Source organism: Podarcis tiliguerta (genome assembly GCF_965153285.1).
Source record: "Podarcis tiliguerta genome assembly, chromosome: 3".
Taxonomy (NCBI): domain Eukaryota; kingdom Metazoa; phylum Chordata; class Lepidosauria; order Squamata; family Lacertidae; genus Podarcis; species Podarcis tiliguerta.
This window is the reverse complement of record NC_139536.1, coordinates 41,200,708-41,216,061: the sequence shown is the minus strand read 5'-3', so window position 1 is coordinate 41,216,061 and position 15,354 is coordinate 41,200,708. Positions and strand designations below refer to the sequence as shown.

Below are 15,354 nucleotides of genomic sequence, written 5' to 3'. Positions count from 1 at the left end.
TTCATATCCTCAAGTGTTTTTGCCTGGCTGAAATGTGTCCTTGAACTCTTGGTTGCATGAATGGAGGATAGATAGGGGTGTGTGAAGGAACTAGCCTCCTGTAAAAGGACATTTGCAGTACATGCCGTGACCATTTTAGGTGCCTCCAATTGATGTGCAATTGCCGACGTGCAGGTCCTTATGGATCCAGAAGAGGGAATAACAGGGCACACTTATACGTGCTCTGCTGAAGTGTGCCAGGGCCAGGAACAGAATCCCTGTGCAAAATTGTATTTATTTTTCTTTGCCCACTGTTGCTTCTGACCTTGCCTACCACAGGCCTGAGGCTCCTGGAAGGTAGCTCAAATAGGAATAGGGCCTTTGGTCTGACAGCTTTGAAGAAATAACTCATGGGAATTTCTGGAGAGGATCCAGGAGAAAAGAAACCACTCAAAGCAAATCACATCACACCAGGTTGGTTTGTGCAGCCCTTTATTAGCAACTAAAATAGAAGATATTTGTTGTACAACATGGGTAGTAATTGACTATACTGGAGTTTTATTATATTCTGATACAGGATCTTTTATAAATGCATTTTTTTATTAAAAAGCTTCCACCCTCGTCTGTTTACAACTTGCAAAACTATTCTGAAAGCAGAGTACATGTGCACAGGTCTGCAGAGTGCAAATCTGGGATGTGGTAAATGCTTTTACATGTTGTACCTGCAAGGGGACCAGCGTCTGCCACCATCCCTTTATAGCCACTGGCTTTTAGAAGTCACAACATTTTGACACCAGCCTTCCTTCCCTTGTCCTAAACAAGAAAGCATTTTAAAATGAGTTGTAACTAAGGAAGGACTACACCTACTAGAAAAAGAAGAGTTCTATTAGTTTGAGGTTTCAGTATACCCAAAGACCAGGAACTGCATCTTTGTAAGGGCAAGGCTGGGACCCCACTGGGTGTGCAGGTGTCATCCCTGAGTAGTCAGAGGTTCAGTGGACCATGAGCGCTCCTGCTGCGTAACTCACTGAGCTGTCTTGCCAGTTTCGACACTGGCTTGACTGGGCATAATTCAAAAACGAGAAGCTCATGTTCATTCCATTCTTCTGGAGCTCTGTGATAGCCTAGGGGGAAGGAAAGCAAAAAGGTTCGCTGTTTTGGAAGTAAAGTTGACATTCCAAGAGAGGCAGCACTCCAGCACCTTATTCATAATGGACTCTTGCAAACTTTGCAAGGGAGGACTGGTAGGTATCAATGCTCAGTCCCCACATTACTAAAGGGAAAATGCTATTGGAAATTTGGGGTTTCCCTCAAGAATTCAGTTCCACTCCAAACTCTGCTAAGACCACCGCCCAGCTGAGTATGACAAAAGCTAAACCACAGAAGGTTTGGTCACCAAGGAGAGAGTATGGTATTTTCTAGTAATGGCATTTGCTGCATTTGAACTCTGCTTAACAAACAGTACTTACATTTAGTAAAACCCCAATGGGATGTCTTCCACATATCGTATTATGGTATTTCTTCAAGTAATTGCTAAAGGACACAGGGTCAAGCTGCTCTATAATGCTCATACCCTAAGGAGAATATCAATATTATGATCAGCTATAATTTAGAGCTGCATTTATTCATAACCAACATTTATAGCATGCCAAGCATGTTGCCCAAGAAATACAGATATCAAACACAGAAAGTCTTAACATGGAGAGAAATACCTAAGCTTTACAAACTTTTTTTTTGTAAAAAAGACAGTTATAATTGTATTACTGTGTATTATGAATACACAGAACTTTCCACTCAATGTGATATGGTTGTCACATCACCTGCGGGGGAGACTGACACCAAATTGAGAAGCTATCAGTAAAGCGGAAGTTCTACATAAAACATTAGGTCTTTTCCTCCCTGACCAGCATGATCAAGAGTTTTCCCCTTGAATTTTAGCTCCAAATTCAAAGAGTTTTGTGATAAATTGGGAAGGCCTAGGCCCAACACCTCCTCCCATTAGAGCAGGCATCCCCAACCTGTGTCCCTCCGGATGTTTTGGACTACAATTCCCATCATCCCTGACCACTGGTCCTGTTAGCTAGGGATCATGGGAGTTGTAGGCCAAAACATCTGGAGGGCCACAGGTTGGGGATGCCTGCATTAGAGTCTACAACTGTCTCTTAGAACAACTGGCAGCATGCTCTTAGCATGCTCTTGATGCAAAGAGCCCCACTGAATCAGACCAAGGATTGATCTACTCTAATCTTGTTTCTAGATGTCTCCATGGAAACATCTACAAGACAGGCATGAAGACAACAGCCATCCCATTTGGCAGCTAGTATTTAGATGCAAAAGTGCCTCGGAACATGGAGACACCATTTAGTTATCATCACTAACAGATTTTGACCTTTTAAAAGCCTTCTAAGGTTGCAATCATCTCCTCACTTACCTAAATTCACGAGGACTCACGTGGTTATGAGTTCTCCCTGCTCCACCCACCCCCCACCTGAACCTACTGATGATCCAACACCATTGGGAAATTCTGAATTCTAGCAATGAAGGAAGAAACAAGTAGCATTTCTGAAAAGCTTCCACGGGGATCCTGGACATCAAAACTCTATTTCCCAATGTTGTTGATGGCCACATGTACTGCGGCTACGGATTCCCTCCTAGACTAGGGATAGATGAAATGGTCTTGATCCAGTTTGCCTCCCTTGTGTTGAAACAGAAATGGGAATGTGTTGTTTGGAGCTCTGAAAAACTCCAGGAGCCCTCAAAAAACACAGGAAGAGCAGACAACAGAATTATGAAATTTAACACTTACCATTTTATCTAGGTTTTCAATGGACCTATAGATCTCTCCTTGAGACTCATCATAGTAACTGTATCTGAACCGCTGACCTTAATTAATCAAATTAAAGAAGAAATGAGTAACTAGACATATATTATGTGGTTATGATTTTTTAAAATGAAACAAAGTGGTATCTGAACAGGCAGCACAAATCTATGGTGTACTGCATCTTTAAAATACTCTCATTCAGTATATTGACTGCATTTGGATGATCAGCCATCAGTTTAATGATATATGATACTGTCTTCTGCCCATGCACAGAGTCTTTATGCCCATCCCTTTGTGTGAATAAGCTCACAAACCAGCAACTCTTTCATTAACTATTCTTTCCCTTTTCTTCCAGCACTGGTAACAGCTTTAAAAGAAGCCATGGTGTTAAATCACAGTGTGCTGAAAGGCTCATTTGTATCTCAGGTTATTAAGGTAAAAAATGACTTTGTGAACTTTTCCATTATATTGCAATAAACTTAATCCCAACAAGGCAGCAACCAATCAGATTAAAGTGTCCTCATAACGCAAACATGATTTCTATCAACTTTTGGCACTAAGGAAATATAGTATGGTCATACATCAAATATTTTTTATTTTAAAGTAAATTTAAACTTGTATCAATAGTTTTAAAAAGTATAAAGACATCATTTTGGTTTATGTTGCTTTATTTGCAAAATGCCAGAGCTGTTGTTGTTTTTAATTGCTGGTGCTTTAAGAACACTGCCACTTGTCAGAAATGTTCTTCCTGCTTTGCCCCCATAAGAGCAGTGACAGAGATGCCTCCAGTAAAAGCTTGGGAAACTTTAAAATGACACAAAAGCCACACAAAAACTAGTTCATGGCTGCCTTCTTTTGCTGGCTCTGCAATTCTAATTTGAGTAGAATGAAGCAAATATGAAAAAGAATGATCAGATACAGGTTTGGAATGCAAATTATTAAAACTGCTGGTGAATCCTTGCCACCCTGACTCAACCATGGGAAGAGTTCTCATTTTTGATCACAAAAGAATCTGTCATATGAATTTCCTCTTTTAATAATAAATATAACTCTTAAGACTGTGTGTGTGTGTGTTTATCTCTGTGCATATGGTTGTGTGTGTAAAGTCAAGCTCATGCCTTAACTACGACTGTGTCTTTTGTCACCCCTGCCACACCACGCAGGTGTGCAACCAACAAACTTCAGCTTCAATTCGCTCTAACAGGTTTGTCAAACTAAAATGCATTTCAATGTAACATACACGTATTTTGTGTATATTTGCCAATGTATGCAATTGGAGTTCACAACTATTAACATGCCTCGACTTACCCCAATGACAGAAGTCAGAGGAAACCACAAAAAGATTACAAGGATCTGCTAAATATTTGCTGAAGAGTTTTCCAAATTCCTGTTCTTTTGTCTCACTCAGTGCTCCAACCAACACAGGAACAATGGTAAACTCATCCTTATGGCTTAAAGAAGAGAAAAATAAGTTTGCATTGTAGAGGGTCAAGACAAGATCGGCGCTGAATGGTTCCCTCACCCTACTGAATGTGCTGCTCCCACATGCAACTTTCCCCCACTTCTTGTAGGCCTGCCTCCCATGTGAAAAGCACTGAACACACCCCATGGCACATATTCTTAATCCATGATTCAGCCTTATTTCTTTAAAAAAGGAAACAATTCTTTTTAAAGATCGTTTTGATCTGTTGCCATATTTATCTAACTAGCACTTTCTAAAGGTTTGCACTTCATCAGCACACTTTGAATAGCGCTAACGCCTGACAAAAACAGCATGCTGTAAAGCAGGCTTCCTCAACCTTGGCCCTCTAGATGTTTTTGGCCTGCAACTCCCATGATCCCTAGCTAGCAGGACCAGTGCTCAGGGATGATGGGAATTGTAGTCTCAAAAAACATCTGGAGGGTGAAGGTTGAGGAAGCCTGCTGTAAAGAAACACATGTTTCAGATGACCAAGCCAGACTCTCTCTGTATTTCAGAATCAGAAATAGGTACTCTGGTAGTGATAGCTTCATAAGGAAAACAAGCTGTGTTTTATTTTCATTGTCTCATGCCCAAAGCGGCAGCGATTTTTCAAACACTGTTTTGTTAAATAGGTATGTTTTATCGTCACACCTGAGATGTGTAGTCAATAGCTTATGCTTAGACTTGTATTTTGAAGTGGCTGAGTTGTAGAGTTTATTGCTGAGTGAACCTTTGTAATTAATTTGACACTGTATTGCTTGTATGTATTATCTACTATTATAAATTGTATTCATAGAACTGTTTTGTTTGGATTTTAAATTATGTTACCATGTTTTAAACTGACCTGAAGCTATTTGATAAAGAGCGGTATATACATTTCTTAACAAACGTTTACAGGTAATTTCTTTATGGAAAGATGCTGCCGTTTTGTAGGATTTGGGTCTCCTATAATTGGAACAAGCTACGCAAAATGGGATAGTACACTTCCTTGATTTTTGCCAATTCTTCCAAGTCACATAAGGAAGGATGTAGTAAGATGAGATAAAAGCCCTGACTGCCTGAACTCTACCCAACCCCTACTGATTTCTACTCTAAGAAATTATCCATGTGTCTAAAAGTTACAGCCTACATTTCTCTTACTTGTTTTAATGAGCTTAAGACACTTGAGGATTCCAGCATACTGTATTCTACATTAGTGGAGTATGGGAGAAACCCACACGTAGATTTATTAAAAGCAGGGATTCAATATGTACATTCTATATATGGTGCAGCTTCTTAAAAAGTAAATGTACCTTTCCATGGCTTTAGCAGTATAAGGCAAATGCATTTCAATACTGTGTTCATCTTCATCTGTTTGCAGAGACATGCGTTCAAACATTCCAGTCTTCCATAAATCTGCATAAACTGAGAAGTTTTGAATATATTAGTCTGACTAAAAAAATAGCAGAAGGCTGCAACAACTGAATGAGAAGCTGTCTTTCTGCTTTATCAACTTTCTGGTTAGACTGCATTATACTCAAACTAGGATGAAGTGTATCTCCTCAACCAAGTTTTGTAATATAAAGTGCCAAGTTAAAACCTTTGCTGTCAGGCTGTATGGAAGAGCAGACAGTTTATGTATTAAGATTACCAGTAACCACTGGATAGAGGCAGAATCAAAAATAACCTATTGGGAAATATCTGTTTATAGAAAACAATGATTGTAGGTGCCTACAAATGTTTTCATGTGCTCAGAAAAGCTCTCTCCCTCCCAATCCTTCTATTAACTCAGCTAAAGTATTTTAACTACAGAAACTCTCATACTAAGTTACAGGCATGTCATTCTCTTTTATGCAAGAAAAAGATCCTGTGTTCCTCCAGATGTGGTCGGACTACAGCTCTCATCAGCCTTGGCGGTGCTGTTGGGGTCCAACATCTGTAGAGCCAATGGTGCCTCCCCTCTGATGCAAGATTTGATATAAAGACTATCACAACTGAAATTAGAGCTATTTTTTTTTTCTGTAACCCATCTCACTTATCTCTCAATATTTATTTTAGTTACAAGCAGTGGCTTTATATATTTTAGTGTACTGCATCAACTTTGTCAATGAAGGACAGGTGGTTACTGTAAGCAGGCAAAATCCCAACAGACTTTGTTCTAACTAGGGAGGAAAATAAGACTCTAGGCTCCTGAAAGTGTTCAGTAGTATATCTGCACAAAGGTAGAACTATGGCTGCCACAGAATCCTTGGACAAGTGTCCATTTGGTTCATTCATAAGACACTATTCTGTTAGTCCTGTTAGTTCCCAAGGTTTTAAGATACAAACCAACCAAATGTTTAAAAAATCAAAACATGAGGAAAACAAACAATGAAATGCCTTCTCCCAGATACAAAGCTAAGGCCACAGAGTGCAAATAAAACAGTTGGGTTTGCAGAAAAGCTGGTGACAGTCCAACGAAACAGACTGAATTATTACAATGAACTACATGAATTCTAAATGGTGCTCTTCCTTAAATAATAATCCATGTTAGAAGTACTTCCTGTGCCATACCCTATTTTTATTTTATGAGAATATTTAGAGGTAAGTCAAATAAAAGTAAAAGTCACAAAGGATTAATAGTTTTCTAAGAAATAGTTTTGCTTGTGTACTGCAGTGGTTGTGTATTTTATATACAATTACCCTTTTGATCAATTCGCAGATCATATAGTGGGGTTCTATATATATCCACACTGGAAAGTGCACACCGGGAGAGGGGCACGTGGTGGGAAGGCCCAAGGATGAAGATTCTCCGTCTGAGGGTGAACAGAAAAGATGTAATATTAGCGACTGTCTACTCAACAGAAAAACAATGGATTCCATGACTAGCTAAAGACAGGTGAACGGTTCCACTATCAACGTTTGCACTCCAGCACACACAGACATGCTTCCTGCTCCCTGGTTACATCCCCATTACAGTTGTGTCCAACCAAAGGGTTTTCTACTTGAAGGAAAAAGAGAAGGCTCCCAGTTGGATGCCTTTATTACAGCTCTTTTTTATGTTATCACTGTAGCGTGGCAAGTGAGATGCTACATCATGTAGCATCTAATCACAGAAAATGAGGACTGTATGGTCCTGATTGCATACAGTTCCAGGCAATTTTAAATACAACCCAAAAAATAGTGCTGTGGTCCAAACTGTCTCCACCCTATATAGAAATGTCTTCACATACGTGTGCTCATTGGTGCAATCTGGAGCCAAAGCAATTTCGCATCCTGATGGCAACCACGATGCCAAAGCTAACACAGGTACTGGGTGGGTAGGGTCAAGAAAAGGGGGCATTGACACTAGAACTTCACACAATATTTATCCATTCATTCTACGAAGTATACTGTCTCTCAGAGGCACTGTTCAATTTGCCCAAGGATTGGGACAAAACAGCAAGTTATCTCCATTATGTGTCAGCCGCTACGGTATCCCTCTTTGCCACTACCTAAAATAACTTCTGTCTTAAAGTCAGCATGTATGCAAATCAAGTTCTGTTGTACACACTCTAAGAATCTTCTAAAGTGACTTACGTGACTGAAGGATCCACTTGTTTGTACGCATGAGCTGCACACGACCCACAGTAAGTATAGCCTGCATGCCTGCAAAAAACAGACACATTGTACAAGATTAACAGTCAGCATATTGCAGCATATAGGGGAGCTTGCTGATGTTATGGAGTTGACAAGCAGCATATCTTCAACTGGCTCTTGAAAAATGCAACAGCAGATATAAGCAGCATGCCCAGTTGGTACACTGACAATCAACGAGCAACTCAGCTTACTTACGTGACTCTCAGACAGCAGATATGTATATACCCTTATCAAGGTTATGTTTGCAAGACACAGCAGTGTCTTGCATGAATACGCCTATGACCTAAAATTGTGATAAGAGACGGCTGTAATTTGAAGCTATGAGCATTCTACTTCTTAAAGCAAAACCATGTTTAAGATTGAAATATATGAGTAGTAGTCTTCTGAGCAATTACAAACAATGCTGAAATGAACTAGCACACTACCTTTCATGAACACAAGAAGTGTTCTCTCCTCTGGTGATAGGGACTCAAAGGAAGGAAAAAGTCCACACATTCAGAGTAAGGAGAATGCAAGATAAAGCACTCTCCTTCCTCTGAATTAGGATAGTTGATAGAAATAATCTAAACAAAATAGGACAAGCAAATGACACCAAAGAATCACCTGTATCAGGGCAGCTAAGCAGAGTGACTGACATGAACTGGCCTATTTCTCTCACTCCATAAGCACCACCTTTTGCTGCAGATATTGGAGTGTGACAATTTGTAACAGTTCTTTTAAAATGGTCTACATGTGAAAATAAAGAAAAAACTTACGGTGCAATAATAGCTCTAGCAGGCCTCTTTGTAGATTGTACTTGAGAAAGCCAACCTTCTAGTTGTGCACTCAGCTGAGGTCCTAGAAAAAGAGATAAGGCTTTAAAAACAACAACCACAGGAGAACCAACGAGCCATCCTTAGAATAAGCAAAATGGCCTATAGCTGCAAACCATAGCTATAACTGTGCACAAGTAGCATTCTGGCGCATGCTGCTCAAATCATGCCTGTCCTGCTCCTCCATTTGCCAAGCTGGGAGGAAACAACCATATCGCTGGTTTAGCATTATGTGCATGGTTTCTCTCTTTCCAAACAAACCACAGGAGGAAACCAGAGAAAAATACACCACTAGTTCTATTCGGCATGTGAACAGTGTCATTTTAATGCTTCCGGGGGGCTCCAAAGATGATACCTTGCTAATTTCATTTTTAATCAGTAATGTTTGATATTTCACAGGGAGTCATGACAGGAAATATACCTAATAACATTTTAAAGAATTTGAAAAACACTTAGACATTAACCAGTCTATTGACAAACAGCCGCCAGCTTGATTGTTGCTTTGTATTAAACTCACATTAGCAACTGACCTATTTCAACCCAAAGGAAAAACTGCATTCAAGTGTGACCCTTTCCAATGTCTCTGCAACATCCCCTTTCAGTGCTGCATCTAGTTGTGCCAAGAGCTACTGCTGCCAAAAACTAATTCAGAAGAGGATTGCTTCATTAACACACCACTTGGAAGTTCTATAAATACATGCTTAAACAAACTACACAATAAGGATAATTTTAAAAAGCTAAAGAGGAGTGTGGTAAGAAGTGCCTGGCTCCAAGGCATCATTGAATATTAACAAGGAAGGGTAAATATGTGAATTCATGGGAGCTGTATTGTTTAATGATCCACTGTGGCCAACAGTAGTTTGAACATTTACATAGGTATTGGCATGGAATTGAGATGATTCTAGAACTGAGAGCACCTAGTCACCTGATGCCATTGTTGCATCAGGTAAATGGCAGATGGGCAACCATCTGTCAAACTTGGTCCGAAAGACTAAATCCAGATAAAGATCTAGCCTGCAAAGTCAAGGTTTCCCACCCATGCAATAGTTTGGGTGGGATTTTACTTTGGCACATCCAGTTTAGAAAACCCAACTGACATCCCATAGTTCAGAGCAGGGCCTCGACAGCAGGAGCTGCAGTTTGTTCTTCCGCCTTTAAAAGCTGGCCTAAATTTGCATCTATAGATATAAATTATTAGATGCAAAATTGTGTTCTGGGCATGTGCCGCAAGTCTTTCAAGTAGCAGCTCTCCACACCATGTATGTGAGCATCCATTTGATTTGGTAGTTCTCATTTCTAGACTGCAGCTCCGCGTTTTTTACTGCTATCATAAAACCTAGACCTGGCTAGTGGATGAACAGTTGCCACACAATGACTTTCCCCCCTCCCTGTATAGCTGTGACAGGCAGCCACCTCCCATAAAACATTTGATGCAAGAAGATGCTCTGCATCAAGGCTGCCTGTGAGACAACACAAGATGGAGGGGCTGCAGGGAGTTGGGCGGTGCCTACTATTAAACCATTTCACCACCTGCAGCCCTCACATCCTGATAAACAGGCTCATCACAGCAACCAGGGCTTGTAGCAAAAATGATGGAGTGTTCCTGTAGACACATCTTCACAATTTCTGAGGAAAATTAATTAAAATGAGGAAATGTTAATCTTTGTGTCTCCCTGGAATAACTGGATTTGAATTAGAACCCAAATAGGCCTCTGTTTTTAAATTTAAAAGGAAATGTTTTAACGGTATCCACTGAAGCAATCCATACTGAATCAACAAAATGTGACAAACAGCAAAATTTCAACCAAGTGAACAAGTAAATTACTATACATGCTGAAATAATCTACAGGGGTTTTTCTTTTTTGGGGTGGGAGGGAAGAATCTATCATTGGAGGCAGGGCCACAGTTCTCCAAAAATTTGCTCAAGGTCACATTGCCTGTAAATGTGTGCTCTTTCTTTCTGCTATAGCATAAAATGTGTGGAAAGTACTTTAATGTTCACAGTGCATTTTCTTTTTTCTTTCTTTATTTTTTAAAAAAATCATTTCGTTTGTTCATTTAGCATGGAATGCCCCTTAACGGACTACAAACACCCAGTAACCTGAACTATATAAATTGCTAAAGTTCAAAAATCCGCAAATAGAAAACAAAAACACCTATATGGAAAAGCTTGATGCTTCCATTGGTAAAATAAAACAGTATATGAAGATCCATTGGTCTACAATGGACCAAAGTTGCTTTCGTAAGTTATCTTTCATTTTTATAGATATACTTTTGAACACCACTTGAATGCAAGAGTGTAACATCATATCTTCCAATAACGAATTTTTCCATGACACAACCTTTTGTAGGTGCAGATATCTAATAAGAGTACACAGCTGCCTATGAAAACACATGCCACAGTATATGTTATGGTGGTAAAAACATACAAAGAACACAATTCAATGCATGTTTACTCAGATACATGACCAGCTGTATTCAATGTTATTTACTCACCAGGAAATGGATGTAGGATTGCAGCTTATTTAAGATACATTTCAGTTGAACAACAGAAGCATTAACAGCCTCTGGAATACATTTTATTCACTATTTCTTTGGTTGGATCATAGTCCCCAAACTAAAGCCCGCGGACCGGATAAGGCCCGAGGGACTCGTTTATCCGGTCTGTGGCGACCCCCGCTGCCCGCTCTTACCGGCGCTGCATGGCTGCCCACTCCCGGGTCGGAGGAGCACCGGAAATAGCATGTGTGCATGCGTATGGGCACGCGCTCCCCCACCCTCTGGCCCGCCACGCCCGGCCCGAGGTGCAGTAAGTTTGCGGTGGTAGCTCTCACTTGCATCCATGACAAAAACAGGATACAAAACTGTCCTGACATACCGTTTTTTTCTGAATTTGTTTGCCTTGTAAATAAAATATAATTTGGAGTAGGTTGGCTTTCCTTCTTTCCTCCTCATCACAGGGTAATTTGCATCCGGAAATTTTCTGATGCCCCAGAGTGATCGAATTTAGCATTTCTATTTTACTTGTATTTAGCATACAAAGCTAAAAACTTTGAAACTGCCAAGCTTGCCTAAACTGTATCTGCAACTGGCATCTATTCAGTTACTAATGAACTTATCAAACAGGAAAAATATCCATAGAAAAATAAAGCACTGTAAAAATTTTCACCCTTCATCATCGTTGCTTGACATATCCCTTTGTGATGCAACAACCATTGGCAACTTGCTGAGAATGGTCAAGTGCTTATATCTTGCATACATATAAGTTTTACAGAGCTGTCAAAGACTGACTTGTATTTCATGGCCTTCTGACACATCCTTTTACATATTTTTCCACACACACATACACCAAGTAAGAATAACACTTTGTGCATTTGATGACATGGGCTCTTTTCCATGAAATCTTGTGCCATAATAAATATGGTAGTCTTTAAGAGCCACAGGACTCTTTCTTCTTTAAATGAAATTTGTGTTTGCACATCACTTTGTGGTTTGGCAGTTAAGTATTTGCTGCAGCAAAATGGCCTGGCATATACAAGTTTCTCTTGTAACTGCTAAGCTCACATTAGGTTTTTCTGTAGAGTAAGCAAGAGACCCCAGGAAACCTGTCTAGCCAGCCGGTTCAGTCTTCTTTGTCTTGCTGCCAGCTCCCAAGAGCAGAAAATGTGTTTATTCAGCAATGCATCCAGCAAGCTTGGACACTGCATGTGTATTACTAACCAGTTTTAAATCCATTGCTACACCTGCTAGAAGTTGTGAATTGACACTTTATCTCCTCTGCACCCTGATTTCAACCTGTCAAAGTTAGCAATAGCATTGTATCACCCGCTTGCATGACTTGCCCTTGTTCCTCCATCCACACTGTATTTATTGATTTATTAAATTTATATGCTTCCCCTCATCTGAGGATCACAGGGTTGTTTACAATATCAAAACACAAAAATACATAACATAGTAAGAAACAAAAACAATGCCCCCAGTTTAAAGGGTCATACTTTGTTTCATTAGCCAAAGGTCTGGGAGAAGAGAATGTTTTTGCCTGACTGCAAGGAGCAGTGAGACTTGTTTTGAGCTGCTTTGAGGGAGACCTGCTTTGCCTCATAACAAATCCCAAAGCATTCAGAAGCACCATGCTTCAGTTCTGGATTCAAGCTTCCTCCAAAGTAGGTGCACATTCATGGCATGTATTCCATCCCTAAACCTACACTTCCAGTTGGAAACAATCTTTCTTATGACAAGCAATTAGGAGTGACTTCTAAAGGTTAAGATACCTACTACAGTTGCTAACAAGCAGACATGCAGCTAGCAAGTTGCAAGTAGCCAGCTGCAATGTACATATGCTTGTCAAACCTGCTGCTACCTTCTCTCTCCACATCACATTTTCCAGGTAAGACTACAAACCATCAAGCCAGAGAAAGTAAGTGTTTGTTTTGTTTCAGTCCTGAAGGTTCTTTTGTTTCTTTGTAAGGCCAAATGAAATATCTGGTTGCTGCATACAATACATACAGGAAGAAAACTCATTCTGGAACATGTACGCCTTTCATCCTGCAGAGGGCAGTTCTGCGTGCAGCATTTCCTCAGGAGGGCCAGAAGAAAGAAAAGGGGGCAAAGACTGACAACATCACTGGTCCTATTTGCTCTTTTTAAATGGTATCAGAAATCCAGAAACACTAACTAAAAGCATTATCTCCCTCATATCTTCTGTGCCTGTTCACTTGAAAAACGCAGGTTTTTAAACACAAAGAGTTCCCTATAAACATACAGTCGTCAAGTCCTTTGTTCTTCTTAAGAGTAATACCTCATTCTCTGGGGGTTTAATAAATTGTAATGGTTATTTTTTTAAGGGGGGAAAACAGCACACTAGGCAGTACAAGATGCCGGACTTGACAAAATGCCTACTAGCTCGATTCAGAGACAACTGCTGCGTTCCCATAATCCATTTCTTTCCCCTCCCCCGTATTACCCTAAATGACCCCTTTTCATTCACACACTTCAGATCTTTGTCGGTTCCTTTAACTCGACACCGAACTACCAAGGGATTCTTCTCTTGGCTTCTTTTTCACAATCACCTCTCCCGAAATGCGCTGTTTCCTCAGGGTATAATAAAGGGAATAGGAACCGTTACAGTTTCCTTACAATCCATCGGGCGATCTCTGGGAATCTCTTTTCTCCAGGCGCCGATCTCCCCACCCTCCTGGAGCTTGGCCGGGAATTCAACCACGGCAGCTTATGGAGGGCAAAGGCAACCGGAGGTTCTAGAAAAGGGCCTCGAAATGCCCGGCGGAAAGTGCTGATTCAGTCCATGGCCCACCTGCCGGGGCGAAGGAGAGGGGGAAGCCTTGTTCCCGACACAATCAACGCCGGATTCCGCGCCGCGATCGTCGCCTGCTGCCATCCCAACCTCCCTTCAATTCAGCGCCATGTGTGTGTGTTGCAAACCGCTCCCTTCCTTCGCCCCACGTCTTTTTAACGCCAATTACACACGCACACACAAATGAGTCTCACGGCACCGTAGAGATTCACAGAATTACAGGGCGATCCTAAGGATGCCTACTCATCACAGGCCAGTCCTACCGAACCCCTCAATGGGGCTTACTCCCAGGTAAGTATGAACAGGGCTGCAACCTCATTGTGTGACAGCTTTCGAGGGTTACAGGCCGCTTCACCAGATCGCTGCATCCGATCTGGTAGACTCTGGGCCACAAAAAGGTTGCGGGCCCGTAAATCAATTTGCCTTTAAGTGACCACGAGATTCTTCGCACCCTGGAGTGAACACCCCGGGATTTATCACGGATATGCGTCCGTGGGGCACCCACTATTCCCCCACTTTCGGATAATAAAGAAAAAAGCCTCGCATTCCCGGTAAGAGGTTGAGTTCGGCCCACCTTTGCAACGACCGAGAAACCGCATCGTAGCGGCGCCGGGCGGTCAATTACTCGGGATTAAAAATCTCCAAGGGCTTTATTCGCCTCGGTCGTTTAGACACCGATCCCCCGCGTATAATAAATGGGCAAAGCGAGCTCATGGAGAGCAATCCCGCCGCCCGACGGAGCAGCCTAGCCCCTCGCCCCCACAGGCCCCGGAAACCCCCGCCGCCCCAGCGCGTACCTGAGGCCGTGTACCAGCTGCCGGCGTGACTGGCCTCCCGGCAGAGCACTCGGTTGGACATCTTGGTGCCTGAGCCGCCTATGGTGTTGGGGGAGGCGGGGGTGAAGGGAGGCAGGGGGCCTGGGGAAGAGTCCGGCCGCGGCGGCCGCGGTGCTAATCCCCCTCCTCCGCCTCCTCCCCCAGCAGAGCCCAAGCCCCCGCGAGGGGGGGCGGCGCTGCCGGAGGCACGGCGAGTAGGGCCGGCGACGAGGCTGGGGAAGCGGCGAGCACGAGGAGCGGGAGGGCTGCGGGCTCCTCCTGGCCTGGCCCGGGTGGGGGAGGCGGAGGAGGCGGCGGCGGAGAGGAGAGCCCGAGAGGGACAAAGGCCAAGGCAGCGACCGCCGCCCGGGCGAAACCCACAGAGCAGGCGGCAGCCGCCGGGTTTGGCCTAACTCGGCTCCTGTGGCAGAAGGACTACACCAGCGCGGCTCCCCATTGGGCCAAGGGAAGCAAAAGCCCTTCGGCGATTGGGTCGCTCTTTGCCTATTCCCTCGACGGGCGCAGCCGCGGCTTCCCATTGGGCGGCGGTCCGAAAA

At 42.4% G+C, this 15,354-nt stretch overlaps 1 protein-coding gene across 2 annotated transcripts; it reads right to left on the bottom strand.

Annotated features, from left to right (window-relative positions):
* Positions 1–454: 454 nt before the first annotated feature.
* Positions 455–15,327, bottom strand: MEMO1 (mediator of cell motility 1). 2 transcript variants are annotated; one of them, XM_083432259.1, is made up of 9 exons: positions 14,780–15,327; positions 8,615–8,696; positions 7,800–7,868; positions 6,924–7,036; positions 5,555–5,666; positions 4,109–4,251; positions 2,786–2,862; positions 1,449–1,553; positions 455–1,103 (listed from the first exon to the last, which is right to left on the bottom strand). In XM_083432259.1, the coding sequence occupies exons 1-9, from the start codon at positions 14,838–14,840 to the stop codon at positions 972–974; spliced, it is 894 nt and encodes a 297-aa protein (XP_083288385.1). In that variant the 5' UTR covers positions 14,841–15,327; the 3' UTR covers positions 455–971. The 2 variants fall into 2 exon arrangements, with proteins under 2 accessions (XP_083288385.1, XP_083288386.1); XM_083432260.1 differs by lacking the exon at positions 14,780–15,327 and adding an exon at positions 9,202–9,324.
* Positions 15,328–15,354: the final 27 nt, after the last annotated feature.